A 26,205-nucleotide genomic window follows, 5' to 3' on the forward strand; every position below is an offset into this window, starting at 1 on the left:
CCCATCATCTCAAGTTCTGGTGTGTGAATGCTTGATAACACCAGTGCTCAGCTGATCAACTCAAATTTGACCTTGTTCACATACCTTGGACAGCTTTCAGGCTTGATTTAATTACCTGGCACTGGCTGTGTGTTATGACCATCTGCTATGACATGGAATGTAACCCCTATCCCTTAATAAAATTGCCACTGAACTTAACTGAACCAATGCTTGCTGCTGGAGTAATGAAGAGTAGCACAAAGGCAGGGTTTTCACATACAAATTACTTACTCCCAACTCAACGCACTTCACCATAGACAATATTTTGAGAGAGCAATGTGCGGCAGGATATACCACACTTGACCAGTGAATGCAGCTGCAAAGTTAACACCATTTACAAAGCAAAGTTAATTGTCACTCAGCTGTTTGGATGCTCATGCAGATTGATCAAGGTCACTCAATTCTACCAAGATTTATGCATTTTATTAATTGCTGACTGATTTATCCATGATCCTTTCAACTTTTGATTGAAAACATTACACCCAAGGCAAAACCCTCTTAGGAGCACAAGTTTCAGTATCTAAAGTACGTAGACTCGTAATATGCAAACAACCCTTAGGCATTATACTTCGTCTTACTTTGCTTCAGCTCCAGTTTTTACTTTACTTCTGACAAGAGATTCTCCAGATGTTGGAAACTGGAGCATCAGACACAAAATGCCTGAGGAACTCAGCAGGTCAGGCAACATCCAAAGACTGAAATAAACAACTGACATTTCAGCAAGAAACATCAAATGTTTATTCTCTCCATTGATGGTGCTCGACCTGTTGAGCTTCTGCAGCATTTTGTGTTACATTTTCTTCTGTTCCTCGAGCTTATTCAGAGTACTTTTTCTAAACAATTACTTTACTCAAGTAGCTTTATAATTCTTTGGTTAACACTATTCACCCCGAATTCTTAAAACTAGTTTACCAACAAGCTGCCTGCAAGGTGTTTCAGGAAGGAAGTGTTCTTCGGTAAACTAATCCAAATACAGTTGGCCCTCCTTATCCGCAGGGGACTGGCTCCAGGACCCCCCGTGGATATCAAAAAACGCACATGCTCAAGTCCCTTATTTAACCTGTCTCGGTGCAGGTGGACTTTAGGACCTGGGGGAGCTCAGGACCCGCTGCCCGCGGCTGCTGCTGAATCCGTGGTGTTTCTGTTCTGTTGATGGAAAACAATCACAACTGAAAATAAAGTGGAAATAATAAAGCAATCGGAAAAAGGTGAAACACCATCGGTCACTGGAAAAGCGTTAGGCTACAGTCGGTCAGCGATCAGAACAATTTTAAAGGATAAAGTGAGAATAATGGATCATGTGAAAAGTCCTGCCCTGATGAAAGCGACAATTACTAAGCAAAGCAGTGGTTTAATTATTGAAATACATAGCATTTTATATGCATTGAAAGGTAAACTATATACTAAGACAAACATTTGACTAACTGACACTAAATGTACCTGTTCTGACTTGTGTTCAAATCCGAATTAAAGATGGACTCAGGAATGGAACTCGATCGTAACCCAGGGACTGCCTGTACTTTAAATCATCTCTAGATTACTTATAATACCTAATGCAATGTAAATAGTTGTTATACTGTATTGTTTAGGGAATAATGACAAGAAAAAAGTCTGTACGTGCTCAAACAACGAGTGCTGGAGAGAGAACTTCCTGGTTTTCCTGATCCGCGGCTGGTTGAATACGCACATGAGGAACCCATGGATAAGGAGGGCCGAATGTATCTTCTTTAAAAAAAAATTTTTAATGTGCAAATCACACAAACCACACACATTCAAAATTAGGTTTTTCCAGTTTTGTTCAAATCTGATCTTAGTGACATGCTTTTATAAACCCAAGTATTCTATCAATTACAGTATCTGAATAAAATATTGTTTTATAACTATTTTATAGAACTGGAATATAGCACCAGGAGATCACCATTTCACCTGAATTTCAGTGAATGCTGTTGGATGATGACTGGTCTCAATTAACCAAAACAGTCTCTACCAGGTTTTCTTAAATCTAGAAGTACTTATCAAACAATAATCAACTGGGTTTTTCAAATTTTCAGTTGATATAGCCTCAATGCAATTTTGTGGAGATTGCACTACCTAGTGTGTAAAGGCGTGCTTACATCTAGCTCATACGTTACCCTGAGGAATATTTTATTTAAATTCATGTTAAAAGCCTCATTTAGATCAATTCCTTGGAGCATAGGAGAATGAGGTGAATTCAGATACAAAATCTGAAGGGCATGGTTAAGACGGACAGTGTTTCCTCAGGGTTGCAGAGTCCAAAAGTGGAAGGCATGGATGCAAGAAGATAGTTTTAAGAGACCTGAGCTAACTTTTACACATTGAGTACCGAGTACCTAGAATGAAAGTGGTCAAGCTGTGGACAATTCTAACATTTAACAGACAGCTGGATAGGTAATGGAGGGAGAAGGCTTGGAAGGTTATATGCCAAACACAGAAATCTGGAACGAGCAGGGAGAATGTTCAATCAGCATGGACCAGTTCAGCCGAGAAGACTGTTTCCAAGCTTACTGTTGAATCAGCACCCTCAATTTAACCGTTGCGTGTGCACACGCATACTTGGACCGAGTGGAGGGTGAGGTAGCTGCTATAAAGTGGGAAGGGTGAGACAGAACCAGGTGTGCGTGGTGGTGGGGGGGGGGGGGGGGGGAGAGAGGGAGAGAGAAGAAAAGTGGTGAAGGCCAAGACAGCTGCTGGACAATGAACAGGAAAATAAAGGCTGCAGTGCTGGAATAAGGAAAATGGGACCCATTAAGGAAGAAGAGCAAATCAACCTTGTCAGTAAAATGTTTGCTGCCACATTTTACAATGTTTATAGCACGTTCATGTTCAGAATTGGAATCATGATGGAACAGACTCATAAAGGTGATGAAATGTGATTATAAAAACTTTTTTGGGCCAAATGGATGGACCTCTTCTGATGCTGCTCTCTTGCCAAACTCAGTTTTAAAATCAGACTGTACACCTCCACTGAATTACAATAAAAGCCAAACTGACTGTAGTGAGGGGGCTGGCTTCTCCCCAAATAAAGTATGTCAATCTATCACTGACAAGGTAATTTACAAACTGACATAGCAGGAGGGACATTAACTTCTGTCTTAGTTTATCCACCCACTGCAAGAGCATTGTAGGAATTTTACTGCAAGTCAAATCAACTTAATGTTAATGACCTTTTAGGAAGAACAAGCCTTCCATACTCAGCTGTGTAATCCATGACAATTAGGCAAACTATCTGTCCCATTGTTCAAGATCTGAGAACTGAATAATTTTGGTTAAAAGATTAAAATTAAAATGGGACATGTTTTAGATTCTGATATAAAACATGCTGAAAGCAAACTTTATAGTTGAGATCAACTATCACATCTTTAAAAAAAGAACACTGGTGTGAAAACAGCCTTCCCCTTTCCCAGTTTGTAACAGATTTTGACTAGAAATTATTCTCCCCCAATCCCCCCCACATTAGCAGCCTGGCCTCATAATTAAGGCCAGCTCCATGTCCACAGCATTTTAGACTGTACAAGCTCTGATAAATATTTATAAAGATTCTCAATTCAAAATAACAATTATTTCAATTTAAATTTAATCTAATTTTTCCACTGGCACCCCCTTCCTCCCAGTAGCTTTTTATTTACAAGCACAGTTTAATCACTCTGAAATACTAAAAAAAATGGGAGTGAAAAATACAATGGCATGGAAATGTTTCTGAGCAGCAAATAATATTAGAAGTGATAATGATCACTGGAGGTTTCAAATATGAAAATAAGGGACCATATCATTCTTCCCACATCCTGAACGCGAATTCTCCATGCACAGAAAATGAGTTTGCAGTATAGGTTATAAGCATTTTTACCGAAACTCAAATAAGGCAAATGCTGAGCAGTTGAATGTCATTGCCAATGAAATATTCCATATAGTACATACTGGCGGAAACAAAGTTACCAATGGAAAAATTAATTTCTGTTGAGCGGAGACCAAGGCCTGTACCATCTGGATAAATTAGAATCCGAGAGTATTCTTGAGCACATCCTAATGACTTAATGGCAGAGTAATACAAAATCATATACATTTGTCAGCTAAGAAATAAGGCTGCAGGCGCTCAGCTTCCACACCCTTCCCCTCGCTGCTTCATTTCCCATTCTTGTACATCAGCCCCAATTAGATCTGGATACACCTCCAGATAGTTTGTGGACTTGCGGGGATGGGGGATATGAAAAACACAATCAGGAGAACACAAAGCAGTCCATATCAAAAGGTCAGCAGTGAAAAGGGTGTGCAGCTGCAAGTTCATTCTAGACGATCTATTGTGGGCTCAGCATATTGATGCAAATAAGGCAGCAGGGTAATGGCAATATTTTATTAGGAGTTTGAGGAGATTTGGCGTGTCAAAGACAAGCAAATTTCTACAGATGTTCCATGGAGAGCATTGTCAAGTTGGACCAGTCAATGCACACGATTGGCAAAAGCTGCGGGGGTTGTAAATAAAACCATTTCCAATACAATCCTCTTCACCAAAGTCTTTGTCAGGCAGTGGTGTCTCACAGCAGCATGTATTACTGAAGACCATCATCTGGGACATGGCTTCTTGGTATTACTACCATCAGGGAAGAGGTACTGAAGCCCGAAGATTATGTTTTTAATGAAGAGATACTTCCCCTCCACCGGATTTCTGAATAGTCCATAAACCCATGAACACCAAGTCATTATCTGCCCTCTTTTTGCACTTTTAGACATTGTATTGCAACATAGTAATTTTTCGTCTATTGCACTGTACTGCTACCACAAAACATCTTTCACTACAATATCAAAGTTAATAAAACTGATTCAATTAACAAGTTCTTAAACGCTTCAAGATATTTCCAGGACTTTAGTTTCAAAAAACTGCAGTTTTTTTTGCTTCACAAATAATCTAATGGTCCAAGTTTAAATACAGTTGAAAGCAAAAACTTTATGCAAATTTTCATGGACGCTTTTCTCCCAAAAGAAAATCTGTACACCCTTTTGTCAGCAAGTTGAATTCTTGTCGATGTCTTATTTATCACCTTAACCCATTTTGCAAGTGTATTTGCAAGGCCAAGATTATAGTGCATATAACCACCACTACATTTTGAATATGCCAACTATTGGGACGGCCATATCTGTAAATCCTAAGGGAACTGCAGATGCAGCTTGAGGACCTTCATCTGGTCAGGGAGAGCGAGGAGGTGATAGAAATAGGCAGGGGCCACAGGAGACAGACAAGTGGGTCACAGACAGGAGGGGGAAGGGAAGGTACCCCTGTGGCTGTACCCCTTGACAATAAGTACTCCTGTTTGAGTGGGGACGGCCTACCTGGGGGAATCAACAGTGGTCGTGCCTCTGGCACAGAGTCTGGCCCTGTGGCTCAGAAGGGTGGGGAAAGGAAGAGGAAGGCAGTAGTGATAGGGGACTCTATAGTCAGGGGTTCAGACAGGTGATTCTGTGGATGCAGCAAAGAAACTCGGATGGTAGCTTGCTTCCCAGGTGCCAGGGTCCGGGATATTTCAGATAGTGTCCAAGATATCCTGCAGTGGGAGGGAGAACAACCAGAGGTTGTGGTACATATTGCTACCAATGACATGGGTAGGAAAAAGGAAGAGGTCCTGAAAACAGATTACAGGGAGTTAGGAAAGTAATTGAGGAGCAGGACCGCAAAGGCAGTAATCTCAGGATTACTGCCTGTGCCACGTGACATTGAGTATAGGAATAGAATGAGGTGGAGGATAAATGCGTGGCTGAGGGATTGGAGCAGGGGGCAGGGATTCACATTTCTGGATCATTGGGACCTCTTCTGGGGCAGGTGTGACCTGTACAAAAAGGACGGGTTGCACCTGAAACCCAGGCAGACCAATATCCTGGCAGGCAGGTTTGCTAAGGCTACTGACAAGAGTTGGAATTGTTGGGGGGTGGGAACTGAACTGAAGAGACTGGGAGGTTGGCTGACAAATTGAGAAAGCTTGTAGACAGTGCTAGAGGGAGGATAGGCATGTGATAAAGAAGGGAGGTTGTTTTGAGATGTGTCTATTTTAATGCAAGGAGTATTTATTGTGAACAAAGCGGATGAGCTTAGAGCGTGGATCAACACTTGGAGCTATGATGTGGTAGCCATTACAGAGATTTGGATGACTCAGGGACAGGAATGGTTACTTCAAGTGCCGGGTTTTAGATGTTTCAGAAAGGACAGGGAAGGAGGCAAAAGAGGTGGGGATATGGCACTGTTGATCAGAGATAGTGTCATGGCTGCAGAAAAGGAGGATGTCAATGAGGGATTGTCTACAGAGTCTCTATGAGTGGAGGTTAGGAACAGGAATGGGTCAATAAATCTACTGGGTGTTTCTTTTATAGGCCGCCAATAGTAATAGGGACAGAAGGGCAGATAGGGAAACAGATCCTGGAAAGGTATAATGATAACAGAGTTGCCATGGTGGGAGATTTTAATTTCCATTGGCATCTCCCTCAAGCAAGGGGTTTAGATGGGGTGGAGTTTGTTAAGTGTGTTCAGGAAGGTTTCTTGACACAATATTTAGATAAGCCTACAAGAGGCGAGGTTGTATTTGAGTTGGTATTGGGAAATGAACCTGGTCAGGTGTCAGATCTCTCACTGGGACAGCATTTTGGAGATAGTGATCATAATTCTATTTCCTTCACAACAGCATTGGAGAGAGATAGGAACAAACAAGTTAAGACAAGCGTTCAATTGCAGTAAGGGGAACTATGAGGCTATCAGGCAGAAACTTGGAAGCTTAAATTGGGAAAAGATGTTCTCAGGGTAAGGTACAGAAGCAATGTGGCAAACGGGATACTTGAGTGGGGTTTTGCATAGGTATGTTCCAATGAGACAGGGAAGCTATGGTAGGGTACAGGGACCATGGTGTACAAAGGCTGTAGTAAATCTAGAAGATTATAAGGCTAACAGGAAGGATCTTAAGAAGGAAATTAGTAGAGCCAGAAGGGGCCATGAGAAGGAGGCAGGATTAAGGAAAAGCCCAAGGCATTCTACAAGTATGTGAAGAGCAGGAGGATAAGATGTGAAAGAATAGGACCTATCAAATGTGACAGTGAGAAACTGTGTATGGAACTGGAGGAAATAGCAGAGGTACTTAATCAATACTTCACTTCAGTATTCACTATGGAAAAGGATCTTGGTGATTGTAGTGATGACTTGCAGCAGACTGAAAAGCTTGAGCATGTAGATGTTATGAAAGAGGATGTGCTGGAACTTTTGGAAAGCATCAAGTTGGATAAGTTGCCAGGACCGGATGAGATTTACCCCAGGCTACTGTGGGAGGCAAGGGAGGAGATTGCTGAGTCTCTGGAGATGATCTTTGCATTATCAATAGGGATGGGGGAGGTTCCGGATGTTGTTCCCTTATTCAAGAAGGGGAGTAGGAACAGCCCAGGAAATTACAGACCAGTGAGTCTTACCTCAGTGGTTGATAAGATGGAGAAGATCCTGAGAGGAAGGATTTATGGACATTTGGAGAGGTATAATATGATTAGGAGTAGTCAACATGGCTTTGTCAAGGGCAGGTCGTGCCTTACAAGCTTGATTGTATTTTTTGAGGATGTGACTAAACACATTGATGAAGGAAGAGCAGTAGATGTAGTGTATATGGCTTTCAGCAAGGCATCTGATAAGGTACTCCATGCAGGGCTTATTGAGAAAGCAAGGAGGCATGGGATCCAAGGGGACATTGCTTTGTGGATCCAGAACTAGCTTGCCCACAGAAGGCAAAGAGTGGTTGTAGATGGGTCATATTCTGCATGGAGGTTGGCGACCAGTGGTGTGCCTCAGGGATCTGTTCTGGGACTCCTACTCTGTGATTTTTATAAATGACCTGGATGAGGAAGTGGGGGGATGGGTTAGTAAGTTTGGTGATGACACAAAGGTTGGAGGTGTTGTGGATAGTGTACAGGGCTGCCAGAGGTTGCACTGGGACATTGATAGGATGCAAAACTGGGCTGCCAAGTGGCAGATGGAGTTCAACTCAGATAAGTGTGAAGTGGTTCATTGTAGTAGGTCAAATATGATGGCAGAATATAGTATTAACGGTAAGACTCTTGGCAGTGTGGAGGATCAGAGGGATTTTGGGGACGAGTCCACAGGATGCTCAAAGCAGCTGTACAGGTTGACTCTGGTTAAGGCATACGGTGTATTGGCCTTCATCAATTGTGGAATTGAATTTAGGAGCTGAGAGGTAATGTTGCAGTTATATAGGACCCTTGTCAGACACCACTTTAAGTACTGTGCTCAGTTCTGGTCACCTCACTACAGGAAGGATGTGGAAACCATAGAAAGGGTGCAGGGGTGGTTTACAAGGATGTTGCCTGGATTGGGAAGCATGCCTTATGAAAACAGGTTGAGTGAACTCGGCCTTTTCTCCTTGGAGAAATGGAGGATGAGAGGTGACCTGATAGAGATGTACAAGATGAGAGGCATCAATCATGTGGATAGCCAGAGGCTTTTTCCCAGGGCTGAAATGGCTGCCACAAGAGGACACAGGTTTAAGGTGCTTGGGAGTAGATACAGAAGAGATGTTAGGGATAAGTTTTTTTTACTCAAGAGTGGTGAGTGCGTGGAATGGGCTGCTGGCAACAGTGGAGGAGGCAGATAGGATCTTTTAAGAGACTTTTGGATAGGTACATGGAACTTAGAAAAGTAGAGGGCTATGGGTAAGCCTGGTAATTTCTGGGGTAGGGACATGTCCGGCACAGCTTTGTGGGCTGAAGGGCCTGTATTGTGCTGTTCGCTTTCTATGTTTCTATTTCTTCACTAAAGCACTTTGAGGTTTTGGGCAAAAGGAGGCTGCAATTAGGTTGGGAGAGCCACATTTCGGATTCCATCTGGGTAGTCTCCAACATGGCATGAGCACCGATTTCCCAGTTATTACTCCCCCTTCTCTTTCCATTCCCCATTCTGATTACCCTATCACCTGGTGTTTCTCACCTGCCCATCATCTCCCCAATCCTCCTTCAGATCACTGATCATCTTAGATTTCTCAGGCCCTTAACTCTTCCACCTATCACATCAGGTTCTTTCTTCATCCCATTTCACCACCCACCTTCTCCCTCACCCATAATTTTGCCAGATTGCATTCCTTCCCCTCTCCACCTTTTTATTCTGGCTTCCACCCCCTTACTTTCTAGTTCTGATTAAGGTCGTCAACCCAAAATGTCATCTGTTCATTCCCCTTCACAGAAGCTCACTTACTTGTTGAGTTCCTCCAGTATTTTGGGTGTGAATCCATTTGTGGATACCGTTGGAGGCTATAGAAGACTAGACAACTGCACACTAACAAACTCTGGGTTCCAGTAGCTATAAAAATATCATGTATTTAGATTTTGTCCCAAAATTCAAGCCTTTCAACAAGTCATTCAGACTTATCTGCAATACAGATGAACAGCATTAGATCTCTGAAGTGAAAGGCAAGCCATGTAGTTTCATACCATTGCTTTCTTATCCACAATTCAAAACTGCTCAAGTCCCCGTCCCTTGGAGAATGACATCTAGTTCCATACCATTGTTTTCTTATCCGCAATTCTAAACTGCTCAAGTCCCCGTCCCTTTGAGAATGACACGGAATTAACATCTACATTTTGAATGCTATATTACAGTTCATGGTTAAAACGCTCTCATTTCACATTCAAATCTTTTTTCAATGGTTTTAAAATATGACCTTTACCTCTATATTGACCCACGAGAAATTTTCTTTGAAAATGCAGATCAGGGTACTTACAAATATATTTCAAAGTACTGTACATTCATACTGTAATCATTTTAGGTATAGAATTAGTTCTCTTCAATTCCATAAGGCGTCTTAAATGTCCATAGACCATCATACCAAACTTGTACAAGTCCAGCCAAATAGGGCTGAATACTTGCACACTCCTTTAATTGATGTTACCTTTTCTTTACTCTTAGCAGGGCTAGTGGACTTGGATACTGAACCGGCAGCTTCTTTCTCCACAATTCCAAAGTAACGCTGCTCAGACTGTGTGTGAAATGACACGGTCCCTTTTGGAAGCTTTTTAATACGGATTGCATGGTTCCTTTGAGCTGAAAGAACATCCTTAGGAAAAATAAACATGAGAATTTCACAAATAAGACAGACACAAGGAATGTACTGCTACACAAATTTACTTTGCAATCTACAGACTAAATATTTTGAAAGTTATCTAAATTAAGAAATAATGTGAATACTAGTCTGATTAAAAGTGCCATAAATGTGAAAGCTTTCATTTTCCAGCACCATTCAAGCAGAAAGACTAAGCTTTATTTTGCAGGACTATTGCCTTCCTGTCTCTCCTACATTTAAAACTGCCTAGGATTCAAATACCATCTGTGTTAAAAGCATGATTTATAGTTTAAAAGTCCAGAATCATTTACCAATAGTCCTTAGTAACACAACTTCAAATGGTTATCTAGATCATCATTCAATGCATACCACGCCTAGGTGACCTGCCGATCAACTGACATCACCCCAAGCCCCTAATTGCTGTGAAATTAAGCCAAAACCCAGCCAAAAATAGGCCTCCCCTTTGATCTTGCACTAAAATCCTACACTTGCTCAGTTACTGGCTTATGAATTCCATGGGGATGTAGCTAGTGAAAAGCACAAATGGTTGACCTCAGGTTGAGGGGTCTTGACTCATGTCATGGATATTAAATACTGATCAATTTCTGGGTAGGTGGCTGAACTGAAGTGATACAGTTCCACAATTTATGCACATTTCCTGCAAATATGTCTGCATCTTAGTAATCACTAGCTAATTGCATTTAACCAAGTATAACTGAAACCTGTTTCCAATCTTGCACCTTCGTTCTAACAGTTGATCATCTACCCAGAGAGCCATATAAAGTCCCCAAACATACCTCTAATAATCTGAGTATTGATGCATAATCCAAGACTAGTATTTTACATTTTTAACACACATCTGACAGTCTTGGCATAATATTGTTACTTTACTGTAGGTCAGTTTTTTTGTTATCAAGGCAAATCTTACCTTTTTATTACCTTAAAACAATGAATGACCAGTGGTAAATTTAGTGAACAAGGATAAAACTATAGAAAATATCTGCCTCAAATATCTGCTATCATTAGAAATTTCAATTACAAACTTTTGTTCATTCAACACTTCATTTGCATTGAAATTAACCCCCCCCCCCAAATAAAGAAAACATCTTCACTGTATTCCCATTTCTTTCTTTAGTAACACACACAAAATGCTGGTGGAACGTAGCAGGTCAGGCAGCATCTATAGGGAGAAGCACTGTCGATGTTTCCAGCTGAGACCCTACGCCAGGTCTCAGCCCGAAACGTTGACAGTGCTTCTCCCTATAGATGCTGCCTGACCTGCTGCATTCCACTAGCATTGTGTGTGTTGCTTGAATTTCCAGCATCTGCAGATTTCCTCGGGTTTGTCTTTCTTTAGTAAATAACTTTGTGATCCCTGGGATACCATCCTTTCTGACACCCGAGATGCTCTATTGTCAGAAGCTAAATTAAGGAACCAACAATAAGTTCAGTAAATCAACAGCACCATTCCACATTTACCAGAAATAGCACTCCTCCAAATGAACCCAAAGTTAAATAGTATTGTACATAAATTACCATGTTGGTTAACACAGCAGTTAAGCTTATGGAATGTGTTATCTAACTAACCTTCAATGTTAACAGAGACAATTTCAGTGTAAGTTACCTTTACACAGTGTGTTCAACAAACCAAGGATTAGAGGACAAGGATATTGCTCCTTTATCAGCTCACAACTTCTTAGTATCTAATAAAAACACTTAATGTAAAAACTAAATCACTTACAGGGACAACAGTGAATTCAACCTCATCGGAGATGTGGAGCTGCAGACTATCCATGATCTCACTAAAATGGAAGAACATTCGAGTATCGCGATCTACACATTTAATGAAACCAAATCCATCGCGCATAGCTGCAATTACACCCTGTAAAAACAAGAGAATCTGTAACTCATCAGGGAAAGAATACACAATTATAAATACTTTCAATGCTGTTTAAGTATTTTTAGTTCTTGTCATCCTAAAGTCATCTTTACTTGTGCTCCCAATGTTATGCCCACCTCATCATTTATTTACCACCCCTTCCAAAACCACCAGTGCTTTTAAAGTCATTAGTAACTAGATGTATTCTACCAGGTTACTTGTATTAATCGTTAAAAAGATTTTAAACTTACCATTTCTCTAGTTTCTCCAGTTAACTCAAAAGAATCAGTCAGAATTTCAATATTTGTAGCACGTTCTAATTTGTCACGTCGATCAGTAGAGATATTAAACCTGACATGGTCACCTTCTAATAGAGTAACTTTAGATCTGGTATCCTTATCTCCAAAGGGAAGCTCTTTGGAAATGGTAAAGTTTACTTTGATACGTCCCGGCAAAGGATCAGTCTACAATTAAAAAAAGTTGCAATGCTTAGTAGATAAATTGAGAGATGTCTTATCATTTTACTAATTACAGAAACAGCAAACTCGTGTAATTTGAGCAAAATTATAAAGAAACATTTTTGAAGCGAAGAGTCTAGGCTATCACTAACTAGAATTGTTTATGGACCAATTACTTGCAAAAGGATGTTTATATATGTACTGGAATACTTTGTGGTTTTACTCATTTGTTTGCACTTATCTTATTAATTTTCAAATATTTTGATACTGTCACATTACCCCACAAACTAAGCAGTTCAAACCAATGATAGTATTAGCAATCACTATTAGCAGTGAGTGATTAACTGACAATGCCTTCTCAACTCTACCTAATGACATTAATTCACAATAAATTCCATTTCTCAGTTCGAAACTTCAACAGCAAGTAAGGCTACATCCACACTATGCGTTTTTGAAAATATCTCTATCCACACTGAAACGGAAATTTTGGTGAATCTCCTCCTCCTGCGCATGCGCAGACACATCAACCGAAAACAAGCGACATGTTTGGTGTCAAATCTCGCTGTAAAAGTGTGCGTTTGTGTAGTTAGACTAGAAAAACTTAAAACAACGGACAGTTATTGGCTCTCGTGCAGGAGAACTTAAAACTAAAGAAAAAACAAATACTAGAGTGTACGGCAGCAACCAACAGGGAGTTCACAGACAGATTGACACAGCTGACGACGAACAATGAAAAACTAACTGTTGCATTAATAAAGCACCTTGTTAAATGTATAAAACATGTCTGCATCAGTGTTATCTGTATTTCCATACAATGTTACATTAGGCTGTTAACACATCTATTGCCAGAGAAGTACTTGCATAAATAAGTAAACCACCTTCATACGAGCAAGGACAGAAAACAGGGCAAAGTGAGTATACTTATTTATTCAGGAAGTTTTGGGTCAAAGTATTTGGTGAGTACATTTCTAACTCTTCTGGCTTCAGTCTTGTTGCCGTCTGTCCTGACATTGTTAGGTTGCGTTCAAGAAAACAATAAAATAGCGTGCTGCCGCCTGACAATGTTTTCAAAAATATCCACCTTGGAAAGCGTTTTTGAAAAGCTCCGGTTTCAGGAGACGAAAACGCCGTTTTAGTGTGGACGGAGGGTACAAACAAAGAGAAAAGGATTCATTTTTACGGATTTATCCGGCGTAGTGTGGATATAGCCTAAGATTTTGACCAAGATTAGCCATGATTACTCCATCCCTGTTGGATAGTTTATATGATTCATTTCCTTACATTTATTTTAAGTTCCAAATGTACTGTCACTTGCTGTTGAAATTTACTGTCATTTGTTCAGCCATTACATACTGGTATACAGAATTATTATTGTACTTTTCTGCACATTTCTGACTTTCCCATCTCCAACTTTATTGAAGCAATTATTAATGTCATTTTTGTCAAAATATTTAAATAGTTTTGCCAATGACCAAATATTCAACATATGATAAACAGTGAAAAAGATATTGCATAACAGCCAATTTGCCATACTTCTGCTACTGAGATCACTTGTTACTACATCATACAACTAGGAATTTAAGAACACGTACATGAATGTTTGAAATAGAGTGAATTTGTACAAGGTTTACCTGAGTTTTACTGGATACTTTTGGAATAACTTTGGTGACAGTTCCATCAAACTGTTCAATACTAACATCTTCAAATATAACAGTTCCTTGGGGTAACAGTTTTACTTCAGTGGCAACTTCTTTTCCCTAGGGGAGGGGGAAAAACAAATCACTAGACCACTGTGTTTTTATTAAAGTTCAAGTTTCCCGATAGCACTTAATACTTTGTACTAATTCTATACTGGCAGCTGACCAAGATGATGAAAAAAATTAGAAACATTCTAATAACTAAGGCTACCTTCTGACCTGCAAGAGCATGATGAAACACATACATTTCAGGATATCTACAAATGCAAATTGCTCATGAGGAAATCATAATTATCCTACCGCTTTAAGATGGTTGTAGTAGCAAATATGAAATCTTTGTACCTGTACACCACATAACCCAGGTGGCTCTGGTTATTATTACAGAAATTAGTCACATTACTGCACCTTCAGTTGCACATGCCACATAAATTCATTATGGTAACAATGTTTTCCTATATTAATGATCAATAGACATGGCTTGAAGTGAATTACAAATAGGAAAGCAGATGTACTGCTCTCAGCTTACTTTAGAAAGAGATTTAAATACATTTTAATAAAGGGGATAATGAACGCAGGCAGAATAATCCAAGAATTCTGAAGTCTACTATTGCAATCGTGCAGAATGAATTACCAAATACTGAATGCCCAGGTTGATCATTCCAATAAAAATAAAGTGGGTCAAACCAATCTTTCTCTTGAAACACATGGAACATGGGTGGAAGCCCTTGTGCAACTTCAGCAACTTAATAGGTATACTGGGCAATCAGTTGGTTGAGCTGAAGTTCAGAAATAGTGTAATGCTTGTTCCCTTCCAGTTTCCAAAAAAGGCTTTTACCACAAGCTGTCTTACACCAATTAACTACCTTTGCATAGTCTCAGAGTAGGCACAAGTACAGGAAGGAACAGTGAAATGGCATTGTTTCTTAAAAGAGTATCTACACTGAATCCCAAAAAGTACAGCTTCTGTGGATTAATTGGCCAACTATGCAGGTACTTCATTGTTTTTGTTTGCACTTTAAGCACCACTTACATTTCTTTCTTTAATGGTAAACTCAACATCATCTCCTGGCTGCAATGTGTCCAGATTTCCTTTGAATTCACTATAATGGAAGAAGATCTCTTTCACAAGGTCACCTCTTTCAATGAATCCAAATGCTTCCTGGAATTTCAGAAAAGAATTATTGTTAGCACAATATCCTCTAACACATACAATATCTTTAGATTAAACATGTAACAATGTTTTGGTTCAATTATGTTGAATTAACAATAAATGCAATAATTATCTTTTCTTGACAAGCAGACACCTGCAATAGCCTAACCATTTATCCATACTATAAAAATTTAGCCAAATACAGAAAAGATACCTTTTGTTTGCATGCTCTCTGATATACACTAGATTTTAATTTTTAAAGTGAGAAAGAAATAAGATTGTAATGAGGTGAAATAAGGTGTAGGATAATTTTTAAAAGGCATTTTGTATCTACAGTTTTTAGATCCGATAACTTTCTTCAGGGAATTAGAGGACACACGGTGACTGGACATGATCATCTGAATGATCAAATTGACTTAAGCAAAGTAACTTGCTCCAGTGGTCTCTGGTTATAATTCAAGAATCCATCATGCACTTCCAAAACATCTTTTCAAATAAAATCAGAATTCCAGTAGGTTACTGCCAGGAACCGACAATATAGCTTCCCTCCCGCCCCCCCCCCAAAAAAAACAGGTCTTAGAATATTAAAGAAACAGCAGAATATCTTCAGTGTGTCATTTTCCCCAACCTTCCCAAACCCCAGGAAAATAGAACACTGGGACCGAATATGAAGGTGGATTCAAGGTTAAAATAAACCATGATCCAAATGACTAGGAGAACAGGTTCCACAGGTAACATCCTACCTTTTCCATTTCTTATATCCAAAACTTTACTCTATTAAATTTTTAATATTTAAGTAATTATACAACATTTAGAATATTATTTCCCCCCAGATTCTGATAAGATCAACCATTCTTGATTTTTTTCAAGAACAAATTTTGTTACTTTTGTCCCTGTAAATTTTTAGTTAGGAAAAATAAACAAATCTGCCACCTTCCTTTCAATGGAAAATTTCCAGCTTTCCATATAACATTGCATGCATCTCCTCCAAGATAAAATGGGAAACATACCTTCATCGCACAAACTACTCCTTGACATCGACCCTGTTTCTTCTTCACCAGTACAATATTGTGAGCATTTACAGCACCAGTACTGAGAAATACAATGATTTGTAGTTAGCAGAATTCGCGTATATTACTGAACTAAATTTAGTGAGAAGCTCAGTGGCCAACTTCTGTTTATTTCTTACATTCAATGATCAAAAATTGGTTCAATGTATGCAGAAAACATCCACAAGTAACCTGTACAATTTTGTACCACTTCAATTTGTGAGCAGTTGAGCAATGACAACACCTGGGCCAGAACTTGCTAAAGAAAGTTTATTACAAGAAATGGAAATCCCCTTTGTACTTGTCAAATTATATCCATACATTTAAGGAATATTAGAACTGCAACCTGTTTCTTTGAATAGTTAAACCCTCTTAATGCTGTGATAAGTATTTCAATAATGAAAATTAATTTCAACATTACTCTTCTGCAGGCAAGTTAAAGCAGTTTCTCAACCAGGGTTCTGTGTTAGACTGATTAAAACTAACATTGTCATGAGCATGTGCAGTGGTGGGTAGTGATCGAGCAGCCCCATTAGCAGTCTTGTTAGAGGTCTCTCAGCCTAGTATGACACTGTGCAGTAGGACTGTTTATTTGGTTGAGTCCATTCTCAGTTTTCAACATGAGATAGGCAAGGCTGTTGATAACTGGTGAGTGCTGTAATGCACAGAGGGAAGGATGGTAAGCTGATGAGGAGCGTGAAGTATATTTTCCGAGCAGTGAATGGCTTCACCCAACTTGGGCAGTGAACACAGCCTTTCCCTCCCAAATTATCCAGATTGATGAGTCAACATATTTCACCAATATATGCCATGTAGCATTTGCAAGATTTGTGAATGATGGTGAAATTCAAGAAAAATATATTACTGATGCAAAACCTGCCAAAAATAAAGCAAAGGCCAAGATATATTTTTATGTTTTGTCTTCCTATCTGGAAACATGTCTATCTTGGAGGAACTGTTGGCATCTGTACTGATGGTACCTCATCAATGGTGGGCTTCGTAAGAGGTTTCGTTTCTCTTGTTTAAAAAAAAATCCTGACTTTGTCACAACACACTGGTTTCTTCAGAGAGTTGGTGATATCAAATACCCTTGGAGATGAAATGCAAACAGTTCTGGATGATGCTGCAAAAAGTGGTTAACTTTATTAAACAAAGACCAAGTTCACTCGAGAATGTTTAAATACTGAAAACCTGGACAAAGAGCACACCATTCTCCTACTACATACAGAAATCCAGGAGCTTAGCAGAGGGTACTTGAGCTGAGAGGAGAGTTCAATAGTTTCAATAATAGGCCAGATTTTGCTGAAGATGGAATGGCTGCAGAAACTAACCTACTTAGCAGACAGTTTTCATCATATGTACCAGGTGAAACAACTCTCTGCAAGAAAATGTTTTGACTTCAAGTAACAAGATTCTTGGATTTAAAAAAAAATGGAATTTTTGGAAAAAAAACTTGCAATGTTCCCATTACTGCTTGGGCTCGAGAGCGAGGAAGGATATCAGAAAGTTTCAAACTTATTGAAAGCCACTGGAAGGACTGCAGAACGAAACTCTACAGTATTTTTCCTCCTTTCAATGCAAGTGTATGACTGGGTGTGGGACCCTTCCTCTGAATCTTCTGCTCAGCCTGAGAACATGACTTTGAGAGAAGAGGAAGAACTTTGTGAGCTGCAGTCTTATTGTGCACTCAAGATGAGATTTACTAACCAGCCCCGGACAAATTTTGGATTTCTACGGAAGAGTATCCTGCCATCCGTAGGAAAGCAATGAATACTTTGCCGCAGTTTTCAACTTCTTACATGTGTGAGCAAACTTTTTTGCTGAACAAGAGAGCAAGCATAGTCTTATTTCAGTTGAAGGTAAAATCTGCATATGCTTATCTCAAGTTCAACCCAGAAGTGAGTATTTGTGCAACCAAAAATCAAGCACAGGTTTCACAAGCTGGACCTATTTTTGAGCCAGATCATGTCACTTAGTACGAAAATGCTTTAAAAATTGTGCCTTGGGCTATATATTTTTATTCCTATTGCTTTAGTAAAGTTCCAAAAACCATAAACCATTCAACATTGGCAATAAATTTGTGTTGTAAATAGCATTAAAATTAATTTATAACCTTTATTTAATATAGATCTACTGAGCCTACCTTTAGAAAAATTAAATCTCATTTTGGCTTAAACAGAAACGTATTATATTAACAGAAACTGTTATTTAACAGAAACGTATTATATTTGTTTATGAGTTTTAAAAATTTATGAAAGGGAAAGAGATTTCAAGAAAGGGAAACTAAAATTCAATCTCTACTCAAGAACTTGGACAATTATTTTTGTATTATTATATCTACTGATCACACTAACTGTAGATTCAATTTATTTATTTAAAACAAGGGTTCCCCGAGACCCAAAAATTATTTCAAGGGTTCGACCAGGGTAAAAAGGTTGAGAAAGGCTGAGTTAAAGGCAGACAGAACAATACAAAATTTTTCAGTGGATCCTTACCACTTATTGTCAAAACAGTGGTTTCCAGCGCATTTGGGTTTTGTGGGTTATCATAAGCTCCAATGATATTGTTGAGATTTAATCATCAAGGTTTAGAAGTAAAAATATATTCTGCATGCCAGCTAGCTCACAGGAACAGGCTACTTTGGGTTTCATGTTAAACTGTCTCTATAGGCAGTATCTTCCGTTCCAGTTGCCTGGACTAGCAGGAAATTTTTAAAATCTGACAAAATGGCTACAACATAAAACCCAAATGCTGAATAATGCCTTATCTACAAGGAGTGTACTTAAACTCAGGGCAAACAGAGGTCATGAAATATTTGGCACACAATTATATTTGGAACAAAGCATTAGTGAGGGAAAGAGTGGGCCCTCTTATGAGCCATAGGGGAGCCAAGGGATGTGAGAAATATCTTAAATAAATACTACTTGTTATATTCACCAAGGCTGAGGATGGAACACTGTTCAAGAAGGGGTATGTTAACAATTTAGAGATACTAGACGCCTTAGGATTTATTCATCTTTACCTTCCAAGAGTTTGATAAAATCTCAGGATGGTATGGAAAACAAGAGGATATTGCTAGGGCCCTGACAATCTTCGTTATCCATAGTTGAGATACTCAAAAGTCTGGAGGATAGCTGATGCTCAAATAAGGAAAGGTAACAGAGATAAACCAACTAGAGGCCAATGAGCTTTTATCAGTGGTAGGGAAATTATTGGAGAAAGTCCATTAACAGGGTTTATGTACATTTGAAAAGGCTGGGGCTGATCAGAGATAGTTAGCATGTTTTTTTTTGCAGGTGAAATCCTGTCTCATTAATTTGATTTCTTTTTGAGGTTATGAGAAAGGAGATTGAAGATTGTGTAAAATGGAATTTTGCAAGACATTTGACAAGGTCCTGCACTGTTAGGGTGGCTGAGATCAGTGGTAGTACACTTACAGCAAATTGTAGGGCACTAAGGAACATTGATGAGAGTCCTAGGGGTTCAAGAACAGTCTCCTGAAAGCTGTAACCTGGGTCAATAGAGTGATGAACGCATATTGTATGAATGCCTTCATAGGTCAGTGCATAAAATATAACTAGGCTATTAAGTTTTAACTTAATATTAGCCAAAAGTAGGAGTATTGTGTGCATTTCTCATCACATTTTATCAAGATTTGATTCTATTGGAGGGATTGCAAAAGACATTCACCAGGATGATGCCTGGATAGGACGATTTATGGAGAGGGAATAGATGAACTGGGCTTGTTTGTTCATCCAGTGGCAAAGATGACTGACAGGTGACTAAGAAGTATATAAGACAATGAAAGGCAGAGGCAGAGAAAACAGTTTAAAATCTTTTTCCCCATGATAGGGATAAAGTAACAAAGGGACTTGAAAGGCAAAGTACATCTTTAAGAAAACAGTGGTCACCATGGGAACATGTTGCCAGAGGTGGCGGAGGAGTGAGTTATAATTACTGTTAAGTGTTTGTCTAAGCGCAAGACAGGCAGACAACACATGGAAGGATACAGTCCTAATACACACAAATAGAATTAGTGCAGATGGGCAAGGCTGGCATGGATGTGGTTGGCCCAAGACCACTGCAAGACCAATTCTTCCAAACCAAATAAGGACATCTAGCAAAATAAAAAGGAGCCTTGCAAATGACTTAGCCATCCAACTTTCTAATATTATATACAAAAATTCAAAAATTGCTTTGAGTTCTGAGAAGTCACATTTTTATAATGCATCAATGTTCTTACAAATTACATTGTATTTATTATGATGAGACGGTTTTCCAGGGAAGACGAGAGGAAATACAATTCTTTAGTTGGAGGTAGGACAGTTCATTCTAATTATTGGACCTAAATTCTGGAACAGTTTGAATTAAACCCCCTAGTGAATTTATATTTAATTAAATAAACTTGGAAAACAAAGCTATATCAGTATTAATGACCATGGAACTACCAACATGGTTGACTCCTAAATGCCTTATGAAATAACCAGCTCTGGGAGAAAAGTATGAGCACAGGAGGTTTATACAGTCATGTTGATCCTTCGGTTATATCTGACCTCTCAAATGACCAGTGAATTTTGTTGGCATACTATTGGAGATCAATGCAGCTTAATAGCAAAAATTTGAGAGGAAGCAAGCATTCATGAAACCCATACATGCTATTTAGGACATTAACAGTTTCAGAATATGGGATTATGTTTTGTTCAAATCATCAAACATGTTTAATCATAAGCGCCAAAACGGGCAAACCAAGGTAAGCATACGTACTGTTTATTTGTTTCCATGGAGAAAGAAACTTTATCTCCTGTTTCAAGTTGGACATTGCCATCAACATCTTCAGGTGTATATGTCAGATAAAACACTTCCTAAATGAAGAAGAAATTAATTAGATCTGGTAGTTTAAATACAATCACAGAACAACACAAATTAGATCGTTAAAACTGTTAAAGATAAAAATGTTAGATGTGCATGCCAAGATTTTTAACTGGCCTGTGGAAAGTACACAAGTGATGTTAGTCCATTTTTCACCTGCTGGCTTAATTTGCAATGCTTTAACCTTTTTTTGTCAATTAGATACAAATGTGCATGAGTGACAAAAGCAGTCTCAATCTCACCTGAATACAGGGCAACTCAGTCAGGTGTCAATCTATTTTTACCCAAATATCTCTGTCTAAATGTGGCCCTGGTCAGTCAGCTTTTGACTGTCCCAAATCCAGAGCACCAAGGTCAATGGGATGCTGAAACCCTGATTACAAAATGGCCAGCATATCAAATCTTGCACTTCTATAAAACCTAAACTGAAGAAACACCAGTGGAAATGCTGCTTCAACTTCTAAAGAGTCATTTACATAAAGCACCACAGTAACTGCTATTAATTCTCTCCAAACCTCCCAAGCTCCCTGCTTTTTTAAAAACACTTATCAAGAGGCTTTGCACCTTAGACTAAACAAGCTGGCAAAATGCCTGATTGACCTCTTGGATAAGTTGTGACAGTTTCACATTCCTTCACCACCTTGAGACATTTGACCAAAGACAGTAAAAATAAAATCAAGAAATTAGTATGTGGAGATAGAGAGGAGTAATATGAGCAAACAATTTTAAGGTCAATTGGTTCAAAATAAAAACTGTAGTGCAGAGGTAAGACGACACTCAAAATTTTAAAAAATCCCACTCGAATAACTGATTATGAAATTATTAGAAGGCCATAAAATGCAAAGTTCATTTTTCCCAAGTTACAGCACTAAAAAGAGCCAACAAGATACCAAGTTTACCAATCCTCTGATGCTGCAAGTAGGTTGTAGCTTTGAAATGGCACATATTATTTAACAAGAATGCTTGATAGTGCAAAAGTTTGACAGTAACATTAAGGAAAATTTCCTTCCAAAGCACTTTCGTCAAGGTGATAAAGATATTTGCTGTGTAGAAAAAGACATTGCCCACCTGTGTGACACCAGAGGTATATGAAATTTCTCAAAAGGTCAGTCTCCCATATACACACACTCTGAATTTGTGAATTAAGTTTTACTTTCTTCTGCACATAATTGCTTTCCCTATCGACATGCTTCAAATGATAACTCAATATTAAAGGAAGAAATTCCAAATTTAGCAGAGAGAAATGGGACAGAAGTTCTATAGAAAATTGTAGCTGCAGTAGTAACTCCCTGCAAGATAAAGCTGACAACTTGAGAAACTCAATTATTTAAGACTATATAACAATAGTCCTGACAGAATGCAATTTTTGATTTTTGGTATAGATATTAAGTGTTCAGTGGATGAGGGACTGAACAGCAATAATTTATAGGTATCTTGTCACCAGGTTGCCCATCTACTTGAGTGATAAAACAGTACCTGACATTAAGCAGGTACTCCTCTTCTTCTCCGTTCAAGCAAACCATGCACTGCTCCTTTAACTAAAGCGAGTTAGGGCAGCTACTAAAGCAGATGTACTCAGCAGGGAAGATTCAAGAATACAGCATTTTCTACAAGCTATCAAAAAGATCTAGGGCTAAAGAAACATTAACTGCCTTTTTTGCCTTAATCATTTTCTTTCCCATGTTGAATACATGAAAGTAGAACCTGAACAGAATAACACCAATTTAACAGAAGCAAACATGTAGTCCATAATCCCTTTGTACGAGAATCATGCATTTCATGTTCACAATATGGACTTTCCAGCAGAGAAACTAAAACTGCAATTGCTTTGTGAAGTACTGTTTCTTGTCACCTGCCACTTCATCTCACTTTAATTCTGACCTGTGGCTGCCTGCATTGTTATAACAAGGTCCAAAAACCTTTATAGATAACACTGGACAACAAGTTATTTCTAAGTGTTGCTTCCTCAGAATTTTTGTTTATGATAGACTGCTTGAAGATGAACACAAATATAATTTCAGAATACTTGTATCACGTAGGAATTTGGAGAAACAACAAATTAACTTTTATTGAATATAATGTGTTTAGTTGGATAATGGTGCTGATGAGTTGCAATAGTTCAACTAAGTTAAAAATAATTTGTTAATGATTTTCATTTGTACTCAGTGTCTGAGGCTTCTCGTTTAAGAGTTCAACAATTCGCCAGTATTGATGGATTCCAGATGCCCTGATATCTTTTTTCCATGATCGCAATGTCCTGGTGAAACTTTTCACCGTGCTCATCACTAATAGCATCAAGATTTGCAGGGAAGAAGTCTAAATGGGAATGCAGAAAATGAATCTTTAGTGACATGTTGCATTTCATGGTTTTATATGCTTGAAGCATGTTTTCAACCAACTGCACGTAGTTTGGTGCTCTGTAGATGTCCAGAAAAATTTCAACAACTTTCTTGAATGCCTTCCATGCGATTTTCTCTAGTCCCACTAGACATTCTTCAAATTGCCTGTCATTGATGACCTGCTTGATTTGGCATCAGTTATTCTGGGAAGCATGTCTCAAATATCAAAATCCTTCATAGAAATTTTTGTGCCTGGTGATAGCAAATTCCACCCTTACAGTCCTGAACCCAGTAATTATTACTAAACCTGTCCTGCCATGCAGCAGCCACACTGCCTAAGCATGCCTGGACAAGATAGGAAACTTTGCAGCTTACATTGTAGGCAACATTTTAATTGACTCGAATTATGAATTGAAATAATAAACATAAGTTTATTAAAATATGGTGTGTGATGGGGAAATTTCATGGCGATTTTCATGATCAATAGCCCAAAATTCAAAAGATACACCTAAAGGTATTCAGGAAGCAAAATCTTTGTTGTCCAGTGTAATGCCTCATCTACTATTAGGAATGCCACAGCCTTCTAGAATCAATAAAGAATTCCACAGCTTTAGGTAGCTTCTCTTCTGCGTACAAAGACAGAACTAGCCACTTCTGCTGCAAATCATCCATGATATTGGCTCAGCTGTCCTCTCCCCTTACCACAGTCTGACACGGCAAATTCTACAGCTCTATAATTACCACTACTCAATTAAGTGTAATCACTCTCTAAATGCCCATTTACCCATTGGACCTAACCAAGATGCTCAGTTTGTCTTTTCTTTCCACCACCTTTTCAACAGCCATGTTGTTGTACCAGCCTGGACAAGGCTAGTACAGTGCAGATGAGTGGTAGAGCAATGGGAATGTTGGGGAAAATTGAATACTGTGAAAATGGACTTTACAGACCTGCTTCCATGCCATCTCTATGACTGTAGAAATTAAACTTCCTTTATCTCTTTCCCATTTCTGATGGGTCTGAAATATTAAATGTTTCTTTCCATGGTTGCTGCTTTACCTGTTGAACATTTCCAGTATTTCCTGTTTTTATTTAGAGTTTAAAAAATAATACCCTTCATATTTATAAATAATGCCCTACACTGGTATCACTCCTCAACTTTTCCTGTGCTACATCAACCCAGCCCTTAAATTTACCTGGTCCTCTTCTGAGATCTCCATCCCCCTTTTCAATCTGTCTATCTCTGGATACAACTCATCTACTGATGTTTGTTATAAGCCCACTGTTTCTTACAGCTACCTGGACTATACCTCTTCCCATCATTACTTGTAGAAAAACCATCCCTTTCTCTTAATTTCCCCATCTCCGCCGCATCTGCTCCCAGGATGAGGAGTTTCATTCAAGAATCAAGATGTTCTTCTTCAAAGAAAAGGGCTTACCTTTCTCCACCATTTATGCTGCCCTCTTTCATTTCATGCACATCTGCCTTCACACCCATCTCTGGCCACTCCACCAGGGATAGGATGCCTCGTCTTCACCTGAAACCCCACCAACCTCAGTCTCCAACTTCTACCATTTCCTGCTGCATCCCACCACAAAGCGCACCCCCCCCCCCCCAATTTCTGCTTTCCACAGAGATTGCTCCCTACGTGACTCCCTTGTCCATTTGTCCCTCCTCGCTGATTTCCCTCCTGGCATTTATCCTTGGAAGCTGAACAAGTGCTATAGCTGCCCCTACACCTCCTTCCCTCACTACTATTCAGACCCCAAACAGTCCTTCCAGGTGAAGTGATACTTTATCTGCGAGTCTGTTGGGGTCATCTACTGTGCTCCCAGTGTGGCCTCCTGTATATTGATGAGACCCTGACAGACCGGGAGACTGCTTTGCCGAGCACCTATGCTCTGTCTGCCAGAAAAACTGGAATCTCACAGCGGCCACCCATTTTAGCTCCACTTCCCATTCCACACGCCAGTCCATTGCCTCCTGTATTGTTGCGATGAGGCCACATTCAGGCTGGAGGAGCAACACCTTATATTCCATCTGGGTAGTTTCCAGCCTGATGGCATGAACATTGATTTCTTGAACTTGAACTTCCAGTAATGCCCTCCCCCCAATCACCTCCATCTGGTGTTCCTCTAGAGACATGATCTGTCTCTGCTCCCATCATATTCCCCCTTCTCCAACCCTGTAATTTCACAAATCAACTTCCCAGCTCTTTCTCACCACCTCCCCCTCCTGATTTACCTATCACCTTGTGGTTCTTCCTCCCATCCCACCCATTTTTTTTTTAAAAATTCAACTCATCTTTGTTTTCCAGTCCAGATGAAGGGTCTTGGCTCCAAACATCATTATTCTTCTACAGATGCTGCCTGGCCTGCTGAGTTCCTCCAGCATTTTGTGTGTATCCCTTCATATCTGGTTATCTGCACATTGCTTTGATTAAAGATTTGAATTTTTTACAGGAGTCAAGTGCAGACATATTAAGTGCAGTGTAGACTATCTGAATCAATTGCCCCATTCATCAATAACTCTGACCTATGCACTCATCTCCCTAAAAGGAACAATCTTTACCAAATTGAAAACTCTGCTACTTTTCAGCACATGTAATACAAAGCAATTT

At 39.2% G+C, this 26,205-nt stretch overlaps 1 protein-coding gene across 2 annotated transcripts in view; it reads right to left on the minus strand.

Annotated features, from left to right (window-relative positions):
- The window catches only part of csde1 (cold shock domain containing E1, RNA-binding), a 109,946-nt gene that overhangs the window by 47,750 nt on the left and 35,991 nt on the right, over window positions 1–26,205 (minus strand). For both annotated transcript variants that reach the window (XM_059972782.1, XM_059972784.1), the window contains 7 exons: window positions 21,143–21,240; window positions 16,340–16,421; window positions 15,210–15,338; window positions 14,114–14,239; window positions 12,276–12,488; window positions 11,887–12,027; window positions 9,975–10,139 (listed from right to left, as the gene is read on the minus strand). In XM_059972782.1, coding sequence (XP_059828765.1) covers window positions 9,975–10,139; window positions 11,887–12,027; window positions 12,276–12,488; window positions 14,114–14,239; window positions 15,210–15,338; window positions 16,340–16,421; window positions 21,143–21,240 — 954 coding nt within the window. The remainder of the gene's footprint in view (window positions 1–9,974; window positions 10,140–11,886; window positions 12,028–12,275; window positions 12,489–14,113; window positions 14,240–15,209; window positions 15,339–16,339; window positions 16,422–21,142; window positions 21,241–26,205) is intronic.

Source organism: Hypanus sabinus, chromosome 6 (genome assembly GCF_030144855.1).
Source record: "Hypanus sabinus isolate sHypSab1 chromosome 6, sHypSab1.hap1, whole genome shotgun sequence".
Lineage (NCBI taxonomy): Eukaryota > Metazoa > Chordata > Chondrichthyes > Myliobatiformes > Dasyatidae > Hypanus > Hypanus sabinus.